General features: G+C 37.5%; 2 protein-coding genes across 2 annotated transcripts; both read right to left on the reverse strand.

The window, feature by feature from the left end:
- Nucleotides 1–5,478: 5,478 nt before the first annotated feature.
- On the reverse strand, nt 5,479–6,429 carry LOC122748068 (olfactory receptor 51Q1-like). The gene has a single exon (XM_043993794.1). It carries the CDS (start codon nt 6,424–6,426, stop codon nt 5,479–5,481), a length of 948 nt encoding a protein of 315 aa, XP_043849729.1. The 5' UTR covers nt 6,427–6,429.
- A 13,894-nt stretch (nt 6,430–20,323) lies between these two features.
- On the reverse strand, nt 20,324–21,271 carry LOC122750763 (olfactory receptor 51Q1-like). The gene has a single exon (XM_043997578.1). It carries the CDS (start codon nt 21,269–21,271, stop codon nt 20,324–20,326), a length of 948 nt encoding a protein of 315 aa, XP_043853513.1.
- Between the last annotated feature and the right edge of the window lie 489 nt (nt 21,272–21,760).

Genomic DNA, 21,760 nt, shown 5'->3' on the forward strand with positions numbered 1-21,760 from the left:
ATCTATATTCCCTCATTTCTTACAACAGAACTCCATTAAATTCATGTGTCACAACTTATTTAGCCATTCCTCAATTGATAGTAATCCCCTTGGTTTCCATGTTTTTTGTTTTTGTTTTGTTTTGCCAACACACAAAGACACACAACAAACAAACAAAGAAAAAAACCCTCCTTCTTGTATGTAAGGATCATTTTCTCCTTTATGTTTTTGAGTATAGGCCAGAATCAAAGGACATATACTCTTGGTAGATTTTTTTCTGTATAATTCCAAATTACAGAGTGGTTGTATCCATTCATAGGGTCTACCAATAGTACATCACTGTGACTATTTTCCCACTGTTTCTCAAATACTTACTATTTATTATTTTGTAATTTCTGCTACTCTGATGAGTATGAGGTAAAATCTCAGAATTCTTTTAATTTTCATTTCTCTTAGCAGTGATTTTGAATTTTGTTTTTCATATGGCTATAGCCTGGGTTTCTTCCCTTTTTTATAAAAAGATTTTATTTGTGATATATAATTATATTTAAACATACGTCAAACATAGATATAATATAAACAAAGACACATATGGCATATGTAATGTAAATTTTCTGCATTATTACATTTAGATATACCTAGAGATATTCTAATGCATATAACTTAGCATTTTAATTCCTTAAATAACTTTTATAAATAACAAATACATATCAATTTATATAAGTAATTTATATGTTTAAACATAATTACTATAAAATAATACCTAAATAACTCATAAATGCACAAAATATATGTATATATGTACCTCTTTTACCCTTTCCAGATTAAACGTTTATATTTTTCTATTCCAATCTCTATCCCTCCCTTGCACCCTCCCCTTCCCCCTTCCTGAGGCAGTAAATAATCCAATATGGGTTATACATATATGATCATGGAGAACATCACCATATTTGTCACTTAATGAAAGAATGTGAAAAATAGTATGCCCCAATCTGTTCCTTTCCCTGGAGGTGGATAGTATGTTTCATCAGTATTCCTTTAGGATTGACTTGGATCATTGCATTGCTGATAATAGTCAAGCCATTCACAGTTCTTCATCAAACAATATTGCTGTCTCTGTGTAGAGTGAAGCTCTTATGTTTTTTTCAAATAATTTATATAGTATTGGGATTAATTGTTCTTTAAAAATTTGGTAGAAATTCACTTGTGAATTCATCTAGTCCTAGAGATTTTCCAACTCATTCAATGTCTTAAAAAAAAAACTTGGCTTATACATGTTAAGTATTGATATGATTTCATTGTCTATAGTACCCCTCAGCAAAATATAGTTTCCCTTCTCATCTTCCCTATTTTGCCTCTGTTCTGTCTGAAATCTAATTCCTAACCCTGCTTTCCTTGCTCCAACCGAAGCATATTAGATCCCCCTCTAACTCTCTACATTCACCCCCCGCCCCGTGTATCACTGCCTCAAACGTGTTCACATTTATAATTATGATGACTGTCTATATCTCTCCATTCTATTTTTCATCAACTCATCCTTTCCATTCTGACCCCCCACACTCTCCTTTCCCACAACTGCCTTACCTATGATCACTGCCTTCAGTCCCCCCTGCCCCCTCTACTTTCACTGTCCCTATCTGAACTTCCCTATAGGGTAAGATAGATTTCTTGGTCTGTTTTTTGTTTGTTTGTTTTTGTGAGGCAATTGAGGTTAAGTGACTTGCCCAGGGTCACACAGCTAGTAAGTGTCAAGTGTCTGAGGCTGGATTTGAACTCAGGTCTTCCTGACTCCAGAGCTGGTGCTCTATCCACTGAACCACCTAGCTGCCCTGGGTAAGATAGATTTCTATTTCAAACTGAGTGCATTTGTTGTTCCTTCTTTCTTCCAACTTTGATGAGAGTAAGGTTTAATCTGTGCCCTTGTCCCCTATCTTCCCCTCCATTATCATAATCAATCAATCAATTAATTTGTTTATTTATTTATCTATTCATCCATCCATCCATTCATCCAATTTATTTATCTATTTATTCATTTATCCATTCATTTGTTTGTTTGTCTTGAGAACTATCTTTTCATATCCTCAGATCACTTTTATCAATTGGAAAATGTCTTTTTTTCTTATAAATTTGAATTATTTCCTTATACAGCTTAGAAATGAGAACTTTATCAAAAATGCTGCAAAGTTGCTCCCCAATCCCCCAGGTAATTATTTCCCTCTTAACCTTAGCTTTATTAGATTTGTTTGTATAAAACTTTTTCCATTTTATGTAATCAAAATTATTCATTTTATCATCTGTTCTTATCTCTATTCTTTGGTGATGATCTTTTCTTCTATCCACTCATTTTATAGGCAACTTTTTCCATGTTTCTCTAATTTGTTCATGATGTTATCTTTTATAGCTAGGTCATGTACCCATTTGCAACTTTTCTATAGAAGGTATGAGGGTATGATTTAAGACTAATTTATTCCAACCTGCTGTCCAACTTTCCTATCAGTTTTTCTCAGATGGTTATTCCTTTTCCCAGTAGCTGAACTTTTCCTGTACATAGAATAAAAGAAGATTTGAAATACTTGTTTTTCTATATTATGTATCTAATCTTTTCCACTAATTTTTCTATTTTTTAACCAGTATCAAATTATTTTAGCAATTCCTGTTTTGTTGCATAGCTTAAGATCTAGCAGTATTAAACCCCTTTCATTCCCATTTATTTTTATTTCCCTTGTGATTCTTGACCTTTTCCTTGTCCATTTGAATGTAGTTATTAATTTTTCTATCTCTATAAAATAATTCTATGGTATTCTGATTGATATAATATTGGATAAGTGAATTTAGGTAGTGTTGTCATTTTATTATATTGTGTCATCCTACCCATGAGAAATTAATATTTTTTTCTAATTACATAGGTCTGTCTTTATTTCTGTAAAGAGTTATGTGTAGCAGTATCTATGCAAATCTTGTTTATATCTTGAAAGGTATATTACCAAATATTTATAGATTCTTTAGTAATTTTAAATGGAATATATTTTTTTCACTGCTGGGTTTTATTGGTATTAAGTAGTAATATTAATTATTTGTGTGGATTTACTTCATATCTTGAAAGATTAATCTATTAATTGTTTAATTAATTGTTTATTAATTTTAATTTACTCTTTGGAATACTTTAAGTACATAATCATGTCACCTACCAAAAAATATGTTTCTTCTAAATTACTATGTCAAATAAGAGCGATGAGAATTTATATCCTTGTTTTACCTCTGAATTTATTAAGAAGGACTAGTTTGCATTACAAAAAATAGTAGTGAAGATGGTAAAGGAAGGGACTTGTTGGAGCTGTCACAAATTCTCCTCTAACCAGCTCTAAAATAATGGTTTAAAATGAATTCTGGAGCAGAAGAACCAACAAAAGGATGTTGTGAAATAATTTTCAAGCCCAAGAAAACTTAGAGGATTGGCAGGAAAGGTCTGTCTCAGTGGGGTAAGAATGTAATGCAGTGAAGCATAGTGCAAGTTATGCACCAGCAAGCAAGCAGAAGGCTTTGGCAGTGACTAAGAAAGCAGCAGCAACTTCCAGAGCTCTCAAGTAAAGGGGTCACATAACTGGTGAGAGGGAGATTGCATGATGGGACCTTTGCTAGCACCACTAGCACTCTATTGCATTGCCCATATACAGTTCCAGCTTGCAGTCCCAGGGCTAGGGCACTAGTACACTAAAGTGGGCAACAGGGGAGCAAGGACCCTGATTATGGTTCTAGGATGGGACAGAGTTCTTCTGGATTGGGAGGAAATGTAGTATGTTTTGAGTACATATAGAACACGCAGTTTAAACTGTCAAAATAGTTGTTGGTGATGTGAGATGAATTCAGGAGAGAGATTAGGGTTGGATATATAGACATAATAATCATCAGCTTAGAGATGGCCACTGAATCCATGGAAGCTGATGTGATCATATAGGGAACTAGAGATAAGAGGATAGAGTTCAGTACAGGGCTTTGAAGGGAACCCAAGGCAAGAAGAAATGACCTGAATGAAGATTCATCAAAGGAGACTGAGAAGGAGAAGTCATACAAATAGGAGGGCCATGAGACATTCAATCTCCTGACTCCATGCGTTTTCTATAAATTCAATTACATTTTATTTTCAGCTCTCTTCTTCTTCCCTGTCCCCTACCTAGACTCCATGCATTTTCATTGACTGTCCCCCATACCTGGAATTCTCTCCCTCCCTCCTCTCAGCATCCTGAATTTTCTAGCTCCCTTCAAGTTCCAAAGAAAATTCTACCTTCTACAAGAAGCCATTCCTAATCTCATTTTAATACTAGTCTTTGCCTTTGAAACACCTCCTGCCCAAATTGTTTTATATATATCATGTTTGTACATAGTTGTTTGCATACTGCCTCCCCCATTAGACTGTGAGTTCCTTGATAGCAGAGACTGGGTTTTGTCTTTCTTTGTATACTTAGCCCTTAGCACAGTGCCTGCTATATAGTAGGCACTTAATAAATGCTTGTTGACTGACTGAGTAGAGCCAGTAGATATTAGCTTCAGAAAAACCTAGAGATAGTATCCAAGAAAAGAGGGTGGTCAGGTTAGTAGGGATATGTCAAAATCCTTCTTCAATTGAATTCCTTAACTCCAATAATAAAATTGGAAATTAACCTAATGGTGTTGAAGGGATTACTGCTTTATTTGCTTGGAGGGTGACTGATTCTCAATAGCAAAGGAAAGAATGAAATGGCATCTAAAGGTGGAATAAAACTATTGCTTCTTTAAGGTGTGTAGAATAATAGTCCATTCTCTGCTGTTTAAAGATATTTTAATTAATTTGAAAATTTTAACATGCCCTGTTAGCTTCATCCATACAAAGAACAGAATACATCTAGAAGAAAGATAGGTATAGGTAAAATTCAAAGCTCCCAAGGTGAGAAGAAAATAGTAGGGTATGATGCAAAAAAGTCTGATTCCTGAGAAATATTCAGGATTGAACCCAGTCTAAATGGGCTTAGAACTTTAGCATTTCACTATGGGCAGCCATCTATATTATTAAGCCAAAAAGATAGGTATATAGGTAGACACTTAAAAAGGGATATTGAGCACATTTTCTTTGTATTGGTTTGTTGTTAATATGTATAATATGATATTGTACTGTTTTTCCATATTTATTTGATTATGAAAAATTCCAGTTTTTTTGGAAGCAGTGTGGGATTTTTGGAGATTTAATTCATATATACAGATCCAAACATTTTCTCTTTCTCGAATGACATATATTCCCTATATATGTAAATATATATACTCGTGTACATGTTTATTTATATGTATCTATAAATATTGAAATATGTGATTGTATGTATATATATTTATATTTTCCATATTTTGGAAGTTTTCGTAAATGTGACATATAGAAATAGTAAGAAAAATGTTAAAATTCCTTGGATACAGCCTCTCAGATTGCCCCTATTTTGACCTCTTGGGTAATTTCACATTCCTCTATTCCTATCATTAAATCACCTTCCTCTGGAAGAGGAGACGGTGGATTCCCTGTCTGATCTGCTTAGTTTTCACAGTATAGATAATAGGATTCATCACAGGGGGTGACAGCAAGTAGACATTGGCCATAACTACATTGACCAGAGGAGGGGCATGCCGAGCAAAGCGGTGGGCCATGGATATTCCTACCATAGGTACATAAAGGACAAGAACAGCCAAGATATGGGACAGACAGTTGTTGAGAGCCTTAAATCTTTCAGCCTGGGATGCAGTGCCAAGGACACTGTGAAGAATTAACCCATAGGAGACCAAAATGAGGAGAGGGTCAAGCACAATAATAAGCAATACCAGTCCAAACCCATACCAGCTGTTAACCCGTGTGTCAGCACAAACCAGGCGGATCATATCTTGGTGGAGGCAGTAGGAGTGGGAGAGGAGCCGGGAGTGACAAAAGGGCAGACGCTTAAGCAGAAAAAGTGAGGGTAGCACTGCCAAAACACATCGAATGATGATGGCTATCCCAATTCTGCCAATGACACTGTCTGTGAGAATAGAGGCATAGTGGAGTGGGCGGCAGATGGCAACAAAGCGGTCATAAGCCATAGCCAACAGCACTGAAGATTCCATGAAAGAGAATGTATGAAGGAAGAAGACTTGGGCAAAGCAGGCCTCAAAGCTGATTTCCCGGATATTGAACCAGAGTAATTGCATTACTGTGGGCAGAGTGGTGAGGGTAAGGCCTAGGTCAGTTAGTGCCAGCATGGAGAGGAACAGGTACATGGGCTGGTGGAGCAAGGGCTCTTTCCAAATGACAGTCAGGATGGTGGAATTACCCATAATGGAGATTGTATATAAGCAGCAGAAGGGGATGGAGATCCAAATATGCATAGTCTCAAAACCTGGAATGCCCATAAGAATGAAGTAGAATGGCAATTCAGTGATGTTATTGGCTTCTGACATGACTGGCAAATACACCTGTAATAAAATGGCTTTCAACTTACTTTTCTCAGAAATTATACTTTTTATAGTATTCATTTTTTTTTCTAAAATAAGGACCTTGAGGCAGCTAGGTGGTGCAGTGGATAGAGCACCGGCCCTGGAGTCAGGAAGACCTGAATTCAAATCTGGCCTCAGACACTTAACACTTACTAGCTGTGTGATTCTGGGCAAGTCGCTTAACCCCAATTGCCTCACAAAAACAAGAAAGAAAGAATAAGGACCTTTACGCAAGTAATTACTTTAAGATTTAATAAGAGTTCAATAACCATGCAACATCGGAATATTTGAGTGATTTGACATCAGAAAGAAAACATGGAAGTGGTTAGAGCTGATGCCTTAATATAGGAATCAAAAGAGTATATCCTATGCTTTAGGTCTTTATTAATCATCTGTAATCTGAAATTAATTGACATCTTCCTGTCACAATCATACTGATAGATACACCAATCCCAAGTCCAGACTTGAGGTTCAGAAAATTTATCTTAGAGGAAAAGACATGGTAGAAAGAAACCTCATGGTGGCACACACCAAAAGAGCACAAACAATTCCAAATTTTATTATAAACCCAGTTCTAATAAGTCCAAAAGACCCATATCAGTAAAGCAAAACACAAGAACCCAATTCCTGTTCCAACTTTAGGTAAAAATGACATGCCAATATTACTCCCTCATCCCTAATCTAATCAACTCATTCTGGTGAAGTTCACCTATCTCTTGGCCCATTCTACTGTGACCTTTGGAATACCAGCTCTCTTGTCAACAAATTCCTATAAAATTGATGCTTATGACTAACCCTCCTCATTAAAAAAACAATAACAGAACAAAACAAACAAACAAAAATTCTGCCTCTTTCCTAAAAACTACCCTTATTGCTAGAATTGGGGTGGATTATAAGGTAGGGAGGTACTCTATGTTCTCATTGCTGTTTTCAAATTATTCTCTTTCCACCACATCTCAACAGACTTTTCTCTTTTGAGATCAGGTACTCTATACTACCTTTTCCTTATATTTATTATTGAAATCTAATAGCCATTCATTGTCCTCAGAAACTTCAGTATCTAGTTCGGTCTTTTCCTCCACCATACACCCATCCCTATAATCTTCAGGAACTTTACTATTCAAATTGACAACACCTCTACCATCCTAACCATACATTTCTTCAGCCTCTACAACTCTTTTCCATGCCACTGACAGACCAGACAACTTAGATCCCACCATGTCATGAAAATGTAATCTTTCCATGATTGTGAGAATCCTTTTTCTATGAAGAACTTTCCATTGTTCTGCTTCTTCCATTCTTCAAAATAACAATAATAGCTTACATACGAAGTATGTTGACCACTGTAGTATCTTTGCCGAGAAAACCCCCCAAAAGAGACAAAGAGTTGTACAGGACAGAAAAATGACTAAACCACAACCCTATAATCACTATCCCTGACCATTCCTAGTGTGAAAATCCTCTTCTTTGAGTAACTTCTGCTATCTGATTCATCCACTACATTTCTCACATTTCTGAGTGTCACCATATAAAGGAATGAAACTGACATGATGTCAACAAACACAAATTCAGTGTATTGAATTCAACTGAGCCCTTTTTGCTTGTGGGAAATGTTCCTATTCTATCCTTCTTCCTGTACTATTTCCCACAGCAAATGTTTCAAATCTGTTCTCTATTCTCTTAACCCCAATTATGTCCTATACTTACAGCAGAAGGTTCAGCTTCCCACTTCCAAGAGAAAATTGATTCTGTCACAAGAGTTCTCCAACCTCCCCTCTTCCATTCCTCAAAAAATTTTAGCACTATGATCCGAGACAATTCCAAAAGATCCATGATAAAAAATGCTATCTCCAGAGAGAGAACTGATGAACTCACTGCAGATTGAAGAATACTTTTTTTTCACTTTCTGTATTTTTCTTGTTTTTTTTTTTTTTTAATGAGGCAATTGGGGTTAAGTGACTTGCCCAGGGTCACACAGTAAGTGTTAAGTGTCTGAGGCCGGATTTGAACTCAGGTACTCCTGACTCCAGGGCCGATGCTCTATCCACTGCACCACCTAGCTGCCCCCTTTCTTGTTTTTTTAATGTGTTTTTAATATGGCTAATATGGAAATATGTTTAGCATGATTTCACATGGGTAATCAGTATTTTGCTTACCTTCTCAAGTTGTGGATGAAAGGGAGGGAGGCATTTTAAAATGAATAGTAAACATTTTAATGTAATTGGGAAATATTTAACAAAAATAAAAAATATATATATTTTAAAAATCGGCACTAATACCCACTCTTTCTTCCTTCCCTATGGTCACATAAAACTAGGTATCACTTTAATCCTAGTTCTGCCCTCAAGGGGCCAAGCAAAACAAATATAATCCCTCTTAGCATATTTAGGATCAAAAGGATTAAAAATTTAGAGTTAGAGGGGAATTTATAGACTATCTAGTCAAACACATTCTTTCTACTGAGGTGCATAGAGTTTTCATAACTTGCCCAAAATTATACAATACTGTAAGAATCAGGATTTAAATCTAGATGTTCAGACTCTGAAGCTAGTGCTCTTTCTATTGTAATAGGTTGCCTGTGCCTGTACCATGCTGAAGACAGTGACTGTGTTACCTAAATCTTCTTTATTCCAGGCTGAACATCTTCACTCCTTTCTACTATTATTTGTGAGGCATAATCTCAAGATCTGTCATCATCCCGGTCAGATTCCTATGGTCACTCTTGAAATTAGCAATATCTTTTTTTTTGGTGAGGTAATTGGTGTTAAGTGACTTGCCCAGGGTCACACAGATAGTAAGTGTCAAGTATCTGAGGCCAGATTTGAACTCAGGTCCTCCTGAATCCAGGGCTGGTGCTCTGTCCACTGCACCACCTAGCTACCCCCAAATTAGCAATATCTTTTAAAAAATATGGTACCTAGAACATAATGTAATATTCCAGATATGATCTGAACAGAGCAGTTTGTAGCAAACCTCTCACCTCTTTCTATGTGAACACTCTTGCCTTTCTTCATCATGCAGCCTAAAATCTAATTAGCCCTTGGAGATGCCATATCATACTTTTTTTCACCTCATATAGAACCTCTTATCTACTAAAGTTCTTTGTATTCTACTAAGGTTCCTTGATCTTTTTCCCTCATATTGTATTTGTGAAATTGATGCTTCAAGTGTAAGATGTGATAAAGATATATGTAGATGCATATTATATTTCATCTTATTAAACTCTCCCCACTGTCCTAGCCTGGTAACATATTTTTGGATCCTGATTGTATTATCCAACATGTGATTAAACTTCTGTTTGCCTCAATTTCCTCAACAATAAAATGAAGATAAAATGGTACTTACCAGTTGTGAGTGTTAAATGAAATAACATTTGTAAAATGTTCAGCACCATGCCCGGAATATAGTAGGAGCTAAATAAATGCTCATACCCTCCCTTTCCCTTCCTACTGCCACCTTTCTATCATCCACAGTCTCAACATAGAAATAATTCTAAGGACTCCCTTTTAATGTACCCCATACTAGATAAAATTCCTCTGCTCCAGCACGTACACTGTCCTTTTCCATCTCTATATCTTTGCTCAGTCTGTGCCACACAGAATGATCTTTCATCCCAATTCCACCCCTACAGTTATTCACTTGTCAAGTATGTTAACATGCGAATTCCGTCCATGGATGGGTTAGAAACTAGCTAGATGTGGAAGATGACAAGTTCTGTGATCTTTTAAAAATTAGTGACCATGTCAGCAATGGTCTCTGATCTCAACTGTTTCATTTTATGTCTCGCTAACATTATGCGTGAAATATTGCACATAATAGTTACTTAGCAATAACATTTTAAAATTCTCCTACTAGACTATAAATTCTCTGAGAGCACGATAGTCATACCTAACCTTTGTATTTCCCATAGTACCCAGTATATTTCTTTTATATTTTATATTTCTCTTCAATGTTATATATTTGATAAATTTTTGTCTAACTGAATTTAATAAATTTAATCTCCTAATCCTTACTATAAAAATGTGAACATGGTTTTCCTTGTGCCTCTCCCCGACACACTCTTTTTCTTCCTGCCAGACACCTTACTCTCTTGTCCCCTACTTCCTAATACCTCACTCCACTCCATTTCCCTCTCTAACTACAACTTTGGGGCAGGTCCCCATATTCTCTAAAAAGAAAGCAACTCCCAGGGGCAGCTGGGTGGTGTAGTGGATAAAGCACTGGCCCTGGATTCAGGAGGACCTGAGTTCAAATCTGGCCTCAGACACTTGACACTTACTAGCTGTGTGACCTTGGGGAAGTCATGTAACACTCATTGCCCAGAAAAAAACAAAAAACAAAAAACAAAATGGAGAAAGCAACTCCCATGAATATTTTCTCTTAGTAATAAAGAAAAGAGATAAACATTATACAAAATCCAAGACTGAAAGTGACCTTAGAGGTCATCTGGTTCATCTCCTTTATTTTATGGATGAAAAACCCAAGACCCAAAGTATTTACATGCACATAGTCCTGCAGTTAATAAGTAGCGGAATTAGAATTGAATACCAAGTTTTCTGATTCTAAATCCAGCACTCTTTGGATTACACCTCACTAAACTAAATTGTTATCTCTGTGCTGACGATTCCCAAATCTACTCACCCAGGTCTAACTTCTCTGCTGATCTCCAGTTTCACATAAACTGTCTATTAGACATCTCGAACTGAATGTTCCATAGCCATTTTAAACCCAACATGTCCAAAACTGATCTCATTATTTTTCCACCGAAACCTAATCCTCTTCCTAATTTCTTTATCATTTGGCAAGGATACCATAATCCCAGTCACCAGGCTCTAATCTGAGATGTCGTCCTCAGCTCCTCACTCTCTTTCTCACATGCCACATTCAATCTGTTGTCAAGGCCTGTCCATTTTACCTTCATAATATCTCAAGTCTGTCCCTTCTCTGCTCTGATACTGCTACCACCTTGGTGCCTCATCATTTCATAGCTTGCTGGGACTGGTATGCCTTCTCTTCCAACTCTTCCCCATCCTCCACTCAGCTGTCAAAGTGATTTGTTTCAAGTGTAGGTCTGTGTTATCCTTTTAACTCAGTAAACTCCAATGACTCCCTATCCTCTCTAGAAGGAAATAGAAAATCCTATTTGGCATTCATATCCCTTTATAACCCCATCCCTCCCTACATTGCCGTTTTTCTTACGTTTTGAATTCTTCACCATCACCACCATGGAGCCTATAATCCAGACATTAGCTTCCTTATTGTTCTGTTTTTTTTTTTTTAAGCAAAGATCCTGGAGTGGTTTTCCATTTCCTTCTCCAGCTCATTTTATAGATAAGGAATCAGAGGTTTAAGTGACTTTCCCAAGGTCACACAACTATCAAGTGTCTGAGGACAAATTGAAACTCATATCTTCCTGAATCCAGACCCATCACTCTATACACTGCTCCACCTATCTGCCCTATATTCTGTTTTGGGACATCCCTAATTTGTAGGAAGATGCAGTATTATGCCATGGAAATTTTAATGGATTGGGAATCAGAAGATCTGGGTTCATGTGCTAATTGTATCCTGTGATTCTGGGAAAGCATGGGCCTAAATTGTCTCATCTGTAAAATGAAGAGGTTGCAATAGATTCTTTTTATGAATCCTTTCAACTGTAAATTAATTCACTTTGCCCTTACACCAATCCTAAATGCCTCTGTGAAACTTACACTCAGTACTTCTATCTCTTCCTACTCATGAGAAACAAAACAAGTTCCTTGCCCTCCATTCTGTCTTCTCCATTTTCTGTTTCTTCCCATGACCTCCTCATACTGAACCCCTTCTTTACCTATACTTCAACTTTCTGCTCCATATCCCCCTTTCATACTCTCTGCTCTGTGGGAAAGTAGGAATTTCTGAAATGCTCTAAGGCTCCTTACGAATTCTTATTATCTAGGTTCCCAATCCAAAGTCGCAGTTAAAAAGCTGGAGGTCTCTAATTTTTTTTGGTACTTTTCCAAATACCTGATTTATATTTGTGCTTCTCACCAATAGATATAACAATGAACACTATTCTACACATGGCAAAATGTTATTAGTCCCCTTCAGTTTTACTGCTAATGGTCCTTACTTCTTCAATGTCTGATGACTTTTTTAATCTTCTTTTCTCTGTGACCTTTCATTCGCCTTCCTGATGCACAGTTCCTATCTTCATCCCTCAAAACACTGACAGGTACCACACTGAAACTACAAATGATCAACAGGTATAGGAGAGAATTTAGATATTTTACCATCTCTAGGACTGCTTGGTTTAGGAAATACTGGTCTAGCGGCTGTCTTCTAAGAATCTGAATAGAGAGTCCCTGCCAATACCTAGATATTAATGCAGGATACTTGTCCCTAGGCCTTTTCCCTTAGGGTGGAGCTGAGAGGTTGCACCTGAGGGAACAAAATAACTGGAGTTTCAGGTATTAAACAGGAATGGAGAGGAGGACTAGAGCCTATGAATGAGAGCACAAGTGGTCTCAAAGGAAGTGTAACCTCTAAGGTGCAAAATACTCTCAGCTACATATGACTTCATCATTTATTCACCCTCTAAATCCATATGATTATGCTACCTATTAATATGTTCCCTGAGCTTCTTGTTCTTGATATAAACTGGCATTGCCATTGAGATGCTATAAACTTGCCTTGTCTAATTTTCTAAGATGTACTGGGTCTGCTTTTTTTATGAATCTATTTAGTTTTCCCTCATCAAAGTTTGTAGATTATGGCTGTGACAAAAGTTCTAAATAAACCTTAAAATGAAATATAAAAATGACCGTTGCCATCATCATTAAATTAATGCTTTCTACCTCCATTCTTTACATTTGAGTTAACGTTTCATACTGGGGTACCCTTATTCCTTCAGTTTCCCTGACTGTGAATGAATTTTGACTATTTTTATATGTTGAAATTTTCTATTTGAGGTATTCTTAGTATGCCTCCCTCCACTCCCCAAATTGTTAAATGAGAGATTTTGTGAAATTGGCATAATGATGTACCCAGGTCAAAGAGAATGCCTGCTTCTCCTATTCATTCCCACTCCTTTCTCTTCTTCTTCAGAAACACCTACTTTGGGGAGCAGCTAGGTGGTGAAATGGATAAAGGACTGGCTCTGGATTCAGGAGGACCTAAATTCAAATCCAGCCTCAGACACTTGACACTTACTAACTGTGTGACTCTAGGCAAGTCACTTAACCCTCATTGTCCCACAAAAACAAAACAAAACAAAACAATAACAGAAACACCTACTTTGAAAAGGATAAAGTTTGTGGGACATAAGGATTTTAAAAAATTATGATTTGAACTTAAATTCTAAGTAACAGAAAAGCATTCATGTTATCAGTGTTTAACTCTATACAGTGAGTTGAATGGAAAGACATTTTACTGTTTTAACTGTACTATGGTGATCAGAAACATTCTCTTCACACAGATTAACTCCTGCTGAAGTGATTTCTTACTGGAGCTTGCTAGGAAATCACCATTAGATCCTTCTCCCTCCACCAGTCCCTTGCTTGAACTTCCTCCCCCATCCCTCAACTTCCAATCTGTTTCTAGATTTACAGATACACATATCTCCCTAATGTTTTGAGAGGACTTCACTTTGAGGTCAAACCATTGAAAAAAAACCTCCCATACTACCCTACCCCTACCCCAAGTGATTCTGAACACTTGGCTTCCATTAATCAAACCCCATTCTATTGCTCCATTGCCTGCTCCCTTATTCCCAAGTCTCCTCAATCTAATTCTCTTCCCCCATCCAATTCTACTAAAACTACCCATCCCTTCACTGTATTCCCAGAGCTGCCTCCTCCATAGGTAACAAACTTGCTTTTATCTTAAGCTTTTCTTTCCCTCTTCTGGTACTAAGACAACCATATGACTTAGCTTCCTTGTACACTCTTTCCAGCCCTGGTTGTACTTTCAGTCATACTCCAGAATCACTGATTCAGATGGGAGAAACTGGAATATTACTTGCTCCCCACTGCCACATCAAGGCTCTACTGACAACTCCATCACTCAGCTGCCTCTACTCCTTTGAGGTTCACTCAATCCTTACTTATCACCACTCATTTTATCTATGAACCCCCACAACATTATCCTTGCTCCTCAATTAGTTTAATGCCTAGCTCACAGTCTTTATTACTCCACTCCTGCCCTCATACTAAGGAAAACCAACATACATATGATAGTTTCTCAAACACCCTACAATCCCCTATCATCTGCGTTTCACATAATCTACTTTTCCATCCTACCTCAGCTACACAGAGATGGCCATACCCTTTATCTTGGCATCACCCACAAACTTCTTTGTTGATGAACTCTGAAATTCCCTAATCTTATGACGATCTGTTCTCATTCTACTCTTCCCTCTGCCTTGAAACCTCAAATCCTCACTATAACCTTCAATCCCTTAAGACCTCAGTTTTTCCCCAGGCATCATCTAGGTATACTCTTCACCCTTCCATATCTTGACCCCTTGGTGAACTAATTCAACTCTATACTATCCTCCTCTTTCAAGTCCTATATTCCATTACCCTACCACTGAACATGTCCTGCTAAGCCTCAACCTTGAATTATGACCACCATCTCCTGCTTTCACTTGTACTCAATTGTGGCTGAATGAAGCTGGAGAAAATTACAACATAGTGTTGACTGGGTCCACTACAAATTTAGGTTCCACAATCTCAACTGGGCTTTTATTGGGGCAAGGAAATCCTTTAACATCTCCCTACTCACAATAATAGATTTTCCAAACATTATTAGCCTTCTTCAAACCTCCCATGGCTCCTTCTCCTAGAGAGAATATTGCCTCATATTTTACTGGAAAAAAAACAGTCCATTCACCAAGATATCTTTCTTTTTTTTCTCCTCCACATCTGACCTTGCTAAGATGCCTTCTATCACTATGTCCTCTTTTACTCATATCACATGAAAAGGTTATTCTTCTCCTTGACCAAAGAAAAGACAAAATGCTACCCACTTCAGTTCAACCACCACTCAGCTGCTAATGTTATTTTCAGGAAGGGCAGGTTTGACCATGTTAGTCCAGGGGCTCCCTATCACCTCCAGGATCAAATAAAAATTCCTCATAGGCATATATGCTCTTCATAACCTTCCCCTCCTTTTGTAGTCTTCTTATACCTGGTACATCCCAAAGTATTCTACAATCCAGAGACTCTGATCTCCTTGCTGTTTCAAGGACAAGAAGTTCCATTTCCGCTCCAGGCATTTTCATTGGATATCCCCCTAGCCTGGAATTCTCTCCCTCTCATCTCTGCCTCTGCTTCCTTGGCTTCCTTGAAGTCCTAGCTAAAATTTCACCTTCTACAAAAGGCATTTCCCAATCCCCTTTAATTTTAGCCCTTTCTATCCATTGATTATTTTCAATTAATCCTGTATATAGCTTATTTGTACATAATTATTTGCACGTTGTATCCCCCACTAAACTGTGAGCTTTATGAGAGAAGGAACAATTTTATTTTTCTTTGCTGATCACAGTACCTTTAAGTAGTAGGTACCTAAATTGTTATTTGCCCTTCCTTTTAAAGAGGATCAATGACATTACGGAGTGATGTCTTGACTATAAATTGGATTTCAGTGAGGCAAGTTGCACAAAGTTGTCAGCTTTACTCTCTCTTCCATAATCATCGAAGTCCAGTGGCAGGACAAAAGTAAGGATGACTGGCCAATGGCCCAGGATGCAGTAGAAAACTGTGGCATCTGATGTCTGAGTAAGCTCTAAGTGCTCCATAGCACCTGCTTCAGCTGTCGAGAAAATTTCTGTCCAATGAAGAAAAAGAAACAGAGAAGTCTCCAAGTAGTAGACGGTATCTTGTCTCAAGATAAAGCTGGTCTCAAGTCTAGGACCCAAAGACCCTGAGTAGTGTCACTCAGATGCTTTTATACCTCTATAAATATATAAATCCTTACATACTTTACTATTTTTAAACAAACTCCTCCCACAATGGAATACACCCCAAGTGGTACATGTATATAAGTTTACCATCAACACTCGCTAGCCCCTTGGATTTTCCCTTTTCCACTTAAACAAATGCCACCTTAGTTGGGTTGCTGACCACTTAGTTGCTGACCACAGAGGTGGAACCAGATGATGGCTAGATGAATAGATGAATGTCAGTTAGATGGTTTCTAGACTTGATGGTCATATGGCATTGGATTTTGCTCTACTTGTATCTGTCTTACTCTATCATCATTTGATTAAGCTACTGAAGAATACCTTAATATGTGAAATCAGAATCCATTAGTCTATATACTGATTATTACTATAGTTAAAGCACTTATTTCTAAAGACTGGAGAAAATCTCACTCACACAACCACCTCCATGGCCATTGGAACAAGTTGTTCTCATGAACTCATTTTGCCGGGAGATGTCTTCATATAGTTGGTGTAGATATCCCTCTAACTCACCAATGAGTTTGAAATCTGGCAGTTACCCTCAACCTAGTTTAGCAAGTCTGCTGAGATGGTTTTTACTGGGGTATGACCACTGCACATGCTACAAGTTTTTGGAGATACAGGTGAAAGTTGGGTAAAGGTAGACACCAAAAGTAGATGAATATCCCTGAAAAGGCTGCTATTCCCCCTGAACATTAACAAATGCTTGTTGACTAAATGACTAGCTGACCCAAACCACTCTCAAAAATTTGGGAAGATTTATTATTTTACTTATTTGTTTATTTATTGCTGAATCTCACAGATCTTGCAATACCAACCTTGTTGTGTTAAGAATTAATTTGTGTTTTAAAAAAACCTACAAATTATTTTGGAAAGTCTCATTGTCTTCAAGTTCTGTGAAAATAGGTTAACCATGCAGAATTTTCAGCCTCGATTAGATTGTGTAACCTTATCTGATTTTTCAAGGAAAGGAAAATATCTGCTTTTGCAAAAATATTTGTGTGTGGGAACAAGAAACTTTTAATCCTATTATTGTTCAGTCATTTCAGTCATGTTCAACTCTTCATGATCCATTTGGGGTTTTCTTGGTAGATACTAGGGTGATTTGCCATTTCCTTCTCCAACTCATTTTAGAGATAAGGAAATGAAGCAAACAGGGTTAAGTGACTTGTCCAGAGTCACATAGCTAGTAAGTATCTGAGGCCAGATTTGAACTTGGAAAGAGGAGTCTTCCTGACTCCAAACCCAGTACTCTATCCACCATGCCACCTAGCTGTCCCCAATTTTGATCTTACATCAAAATAATTAGAAAATGTGGTCTTTTTTTCATTTTAAAAGCTTTACTGTGTTATATGATTGTAGTGGAATGGTCTTGTGCTACAGGAAATGACAAACAGGATGATCCCTGAAAAACCTGGAAAGACTAATGAACATCGATGTATAGTGAAGTGAGCAGAGCTGGGAGGACATTGTGTGTAGTGACAGCAGTATTGTTCAATGAGCAATTGTGAATGACTTAACTACCCTCAGCAGTGCAATGATCCAAGACAATCCCAACGAACTAATGAGGAAGCTTACTATGCACCCCTATAGAAAGAACAGATAAAAAGAACACTTGTGGATTGTACATATATAACCTGGTTTGATCTTGTAGGGGGGGCAGGAAAGGGAGGGAGGGAGAAAAATTTGGAACTCTAAATCTTATGAAAATGAATGTTGAAAACTACCCTTACATGTAACTGGAAATAAATTGAATTTATATGTCGATGCATTTTAAAATAAGCCTGCCTGAGTAATTTGTCTCTATATACAAAAAAACTTATGGAGCGGTATCTCATTCACATCCACAATAATTGCCTATCTGCCTTCTCCCAAATCAGAAAATAGTGAATGAAAAGCTGACTATTGATTATACATCACTGATTATAACAGAATCTGTGAACAAGAAACTGACAGTTACAAACAGTTGGTATATTCCAAAGCCTCTCATTTGTGTTTTCAACTGACTGTAGGATGGTAAGAAATAGAACAAGACAGGGAAGTAGCAGACCACCCTCACATCTTTTTAATGAAGGTATCACTTGTAAGACACTGATGGTATGCATAAACACTTTTTTTCTCAGGCTAAGGATTTCTATTGTAGGCTATCAAAGAGAGAACACCATGAAGATTTCTGGGATATGACCTTATCATGGATCCCACCCTGTATGGTCAGCATTCCTGCTGTCCATCAAGACATTCATCCTATGCCTCTACTGTTTTAAATAAGTCCCTGTGGCATTGTTAGCTGCCATGTATTCATTTTCTTTGAAAAATCTCACAACACCTTTATTTTGTTTATTAGAAATATTTTAAAATTGATATTTGCATGGAAATATGTTCAAATAGGAATAGAAAGAGTAGGAAGCTCTTAGAGAAGACCTTGTATAAGCTTAATGAGTATGAAAGGTGACTATTTCTCATGACTCTGTGGTATTAGGTTACAACTGTAAACTTGCTATTGTTTAATACTAATTTGAGAATCACCTGCACCCTGCTCTAAGTTTTAAACAGTGGGATTTGAGTGTAAGATAGAACTATTTGGAAGTGCCATTTTAATTTGATCAAAATTTAAAGTATATGGACTGCTGGGTCAAAAATAGACCAAAAAGGATATGTCAACCACTACCCATAAGGAATGCTGCTAAGTGCCTCCAAATTTTGGTTAATTTTACATAAATGTATATTGGAGAACATTTTTTGGAAAGGAAATTCCAAGACCTTCCTAAATCAGTTTCCCCATTGTGCTGTTTCCATTTAAATGAGAAAGTTTGTTAACTGTTAGAGTGAAAACCTAAATATAATATCACTTGATTATAATGTGGAGTTTTGGTGAATGAATTAGCCATTTCAAAGAAATATTTATGAACTTTTCCTAGGATCACATAGAACTGAGGTAATTTGAGTTTCATCATATCTATAATGGGTTAAGCTCAGGTCTCATAAAAGTTATGATGTTGTTTCGACCTTGTCCTTCTTCCTCCCTTCACAGCAAATTCCTTTCAACAAGGGCAGGATTTTGTGATGAATCTTAGTGTTGCTATCAAAATGAATCCCTGAGTCCACAGTGATGAAAACACATGGGTAAGGGGAAAAAAGGCAATACTTAATAGTTGTATTTCCACTGAATTTTACTTGTAGATGTCTATATGTTATTATTTGGGATCTGCCATTCTATCCTAGGGAAATTGGACTTTTAGATTCCTTTGTTCAAGGGAATAGATTAGAACCAACAAGTAATTTTGAAGAAGAATTTATTTACATAAATACAGATTGAATAGAAAGTCTAAGTTTAGGACATATAGTTATCTATACTCATACATTGGAATTCTCTTTTTTGTCCTTAAGTATTGTACAACACCCAGTAGCTAAACCCTTGTGTGACATCACTTATGTAAGATCCAATTGCTGAGCTGGCTCCCAAACAAAGAATTCACTTTCCTCATCATTTAACTTCCCTGACCTCAGTTTCCTAATCTGTAAAATTAGGATATTAGACTTGGTGGCTTCTCAAGTTCCTTTTAGCCTTAAGTCTATGATGCTGTGATATAAAAGGCACTACTGTGGTCCATCTCAGGGAGGCTTCTAGGCTGATCAAAGCTATAATTCTGGGAGTTTTCCATGTCATTGGCCACTCTATAACTCTATAGAAATATTGCTAGGGGCATCTTTCAACTGTTAGAAAAGAAACCTTCCTCCTGATATTTATCCTTTCTATCATTTCACAATTATTTTTGCCACTGCATTGGGGTTCCTATTGCCATGGATTTCCCTATAACCCCAGAATTTGGATCACCTACTGTTCACACTGACTATGACCTCTGTTCTACCCTATCACCATAAATCCCAAGTAGTCTGATAGCCTTCTTCCCCTAATCCCTAGTGCACCTTCCCTTGATAAAGGAGGCGGAGGATTCCTTGGCGAATCTGCTTAGTTTTCACACTGTAGATAATTGGGTTCATCACAGGGGGTGATAGCAGGTAGACATTGGCCATGATCACATGAACCAGGGGGGGTGCATGGTGGGCAAAGCGGTGAGCCATAGACAGCCCTACCATGGGCACATATAGTATGAGTACAGCTAAAATGTGGGATAAGCAGTTGTTAAGGGCCTTAAATCGCTCAGCCTGGCTTGCAGTGCCAAGGACACTGTGTAGGATTAACCCATAGGAGACCAAAATGAGGAGAGGGTCAAGCACAATAATAAGCAATACCAGTCCAAACCCATACCAGCTGTTAACCCGTGTGTCAGCACAAACCAGGTGGATCATATCTTGGTGGAGGCAGTAGGAGTGGGAGAGGAGCCGGGAGTGACAAAAGGGCAGACGCTTAAGCAGAAAAAGTGAGGGTAGCACTGCCAAAACACATCGAATGATGATGGCTATCCCAATTCTGCCAATGATGTTCTCCATGAGGATAGAAGCATAGTGGAGTGGGCGGCAGATGGCAACAAAGCGGTCATAAGCCATAGCCAATAGCACTGAGGATTCCATAAAGGAGAAGCCATGAAGGAAGAAAAACTGGGCAAAGCAGGCCTCAAAGCTAATCTCTCGGACATTGAACCAAAGTAGCTGCATGACAGTGGGCAGTGTGGTGAGAGTGAGGCCTAGGTCAGTTAGTGCCAGCATGGAGAGGAACAAATACATGGGCTGGTGAAGTGAGGGCTCTGTCTGAATGACAGCCAGGATGGTGGTATTTCCCAAGATGGAGATCATGTATAGGCAGCAGAAGGGGATCGAGATCCAAATGTGCATGGCCTCAAAACCTGGAATGCCCATAAGAATGAAGTAGAAGGGCTCTTCAGAGGTGTTGGTGATGACTGGCATAACAAATGGATGGACCTCCAGGTCCAATTTCTTCCTACAATAGCATAAAGTTCAACTTAATTTTTATAGGAATTATTTTCTCTATAGTTTTATATTTTCAAAATAATCTGTTATAGGAATCTGGGAAGATTTTAATATCCTTCCTTTCTTTGTCCCAAATTACTGTGAAATGAATAATCAAAGGAACCCTAGAGAAATGGATGATAATTTGAGCCAGAATATGTTATCCAATCATTGTGTTCAAAGTATTTCACTCACCTATCACCTGAAATAAGTAGAAACTGGACAAATCTCTCACACAGGACTGAAGAATGTAGTTGAAGTCATAGCTTTTAAAACAGAAAGAGACAAAGAATCTGCTTTTGCCACTTGGAGGGAATTCAAAATATATGCACAGACTCTGTTGAGGTCATTTGACCACTGGAAAAATTAAATTGACATTTTCTGTTAGAATTCTGGGTTAATGGAAGGACTTACATGAACTGATGC

This window comes from Dromiciops gliroides, chromosome 3, assembly GCF_019393635.1.
Source record: "Dromiciops gliroides isolate mDroGli1 chromosome 3, mDroGli1.pri, whole genome shotgun sequence".
NCBI lineage: Eukaryota > Metazoa > Chordata > Mammalia > Microbiotheria > Microbiotheriidae > Dromiciops > Dromiciops gliroides.

Coding starts and splice junctions, on each gene's coding strand:
- LOC122748068 (XM_043993794.1), bottom strand. CDS start 6,426: ATGTCAGAAGCCAATAACATCACTGAATTGCCATTCTACTTCATTCTT.
- LOC122750763 (XM_043997578.1), bottom strand. CDS start 21,271: ATGCCAGTCATCACCAACACCTCTGAAGAGCCCTTCTACTTCATTCTT.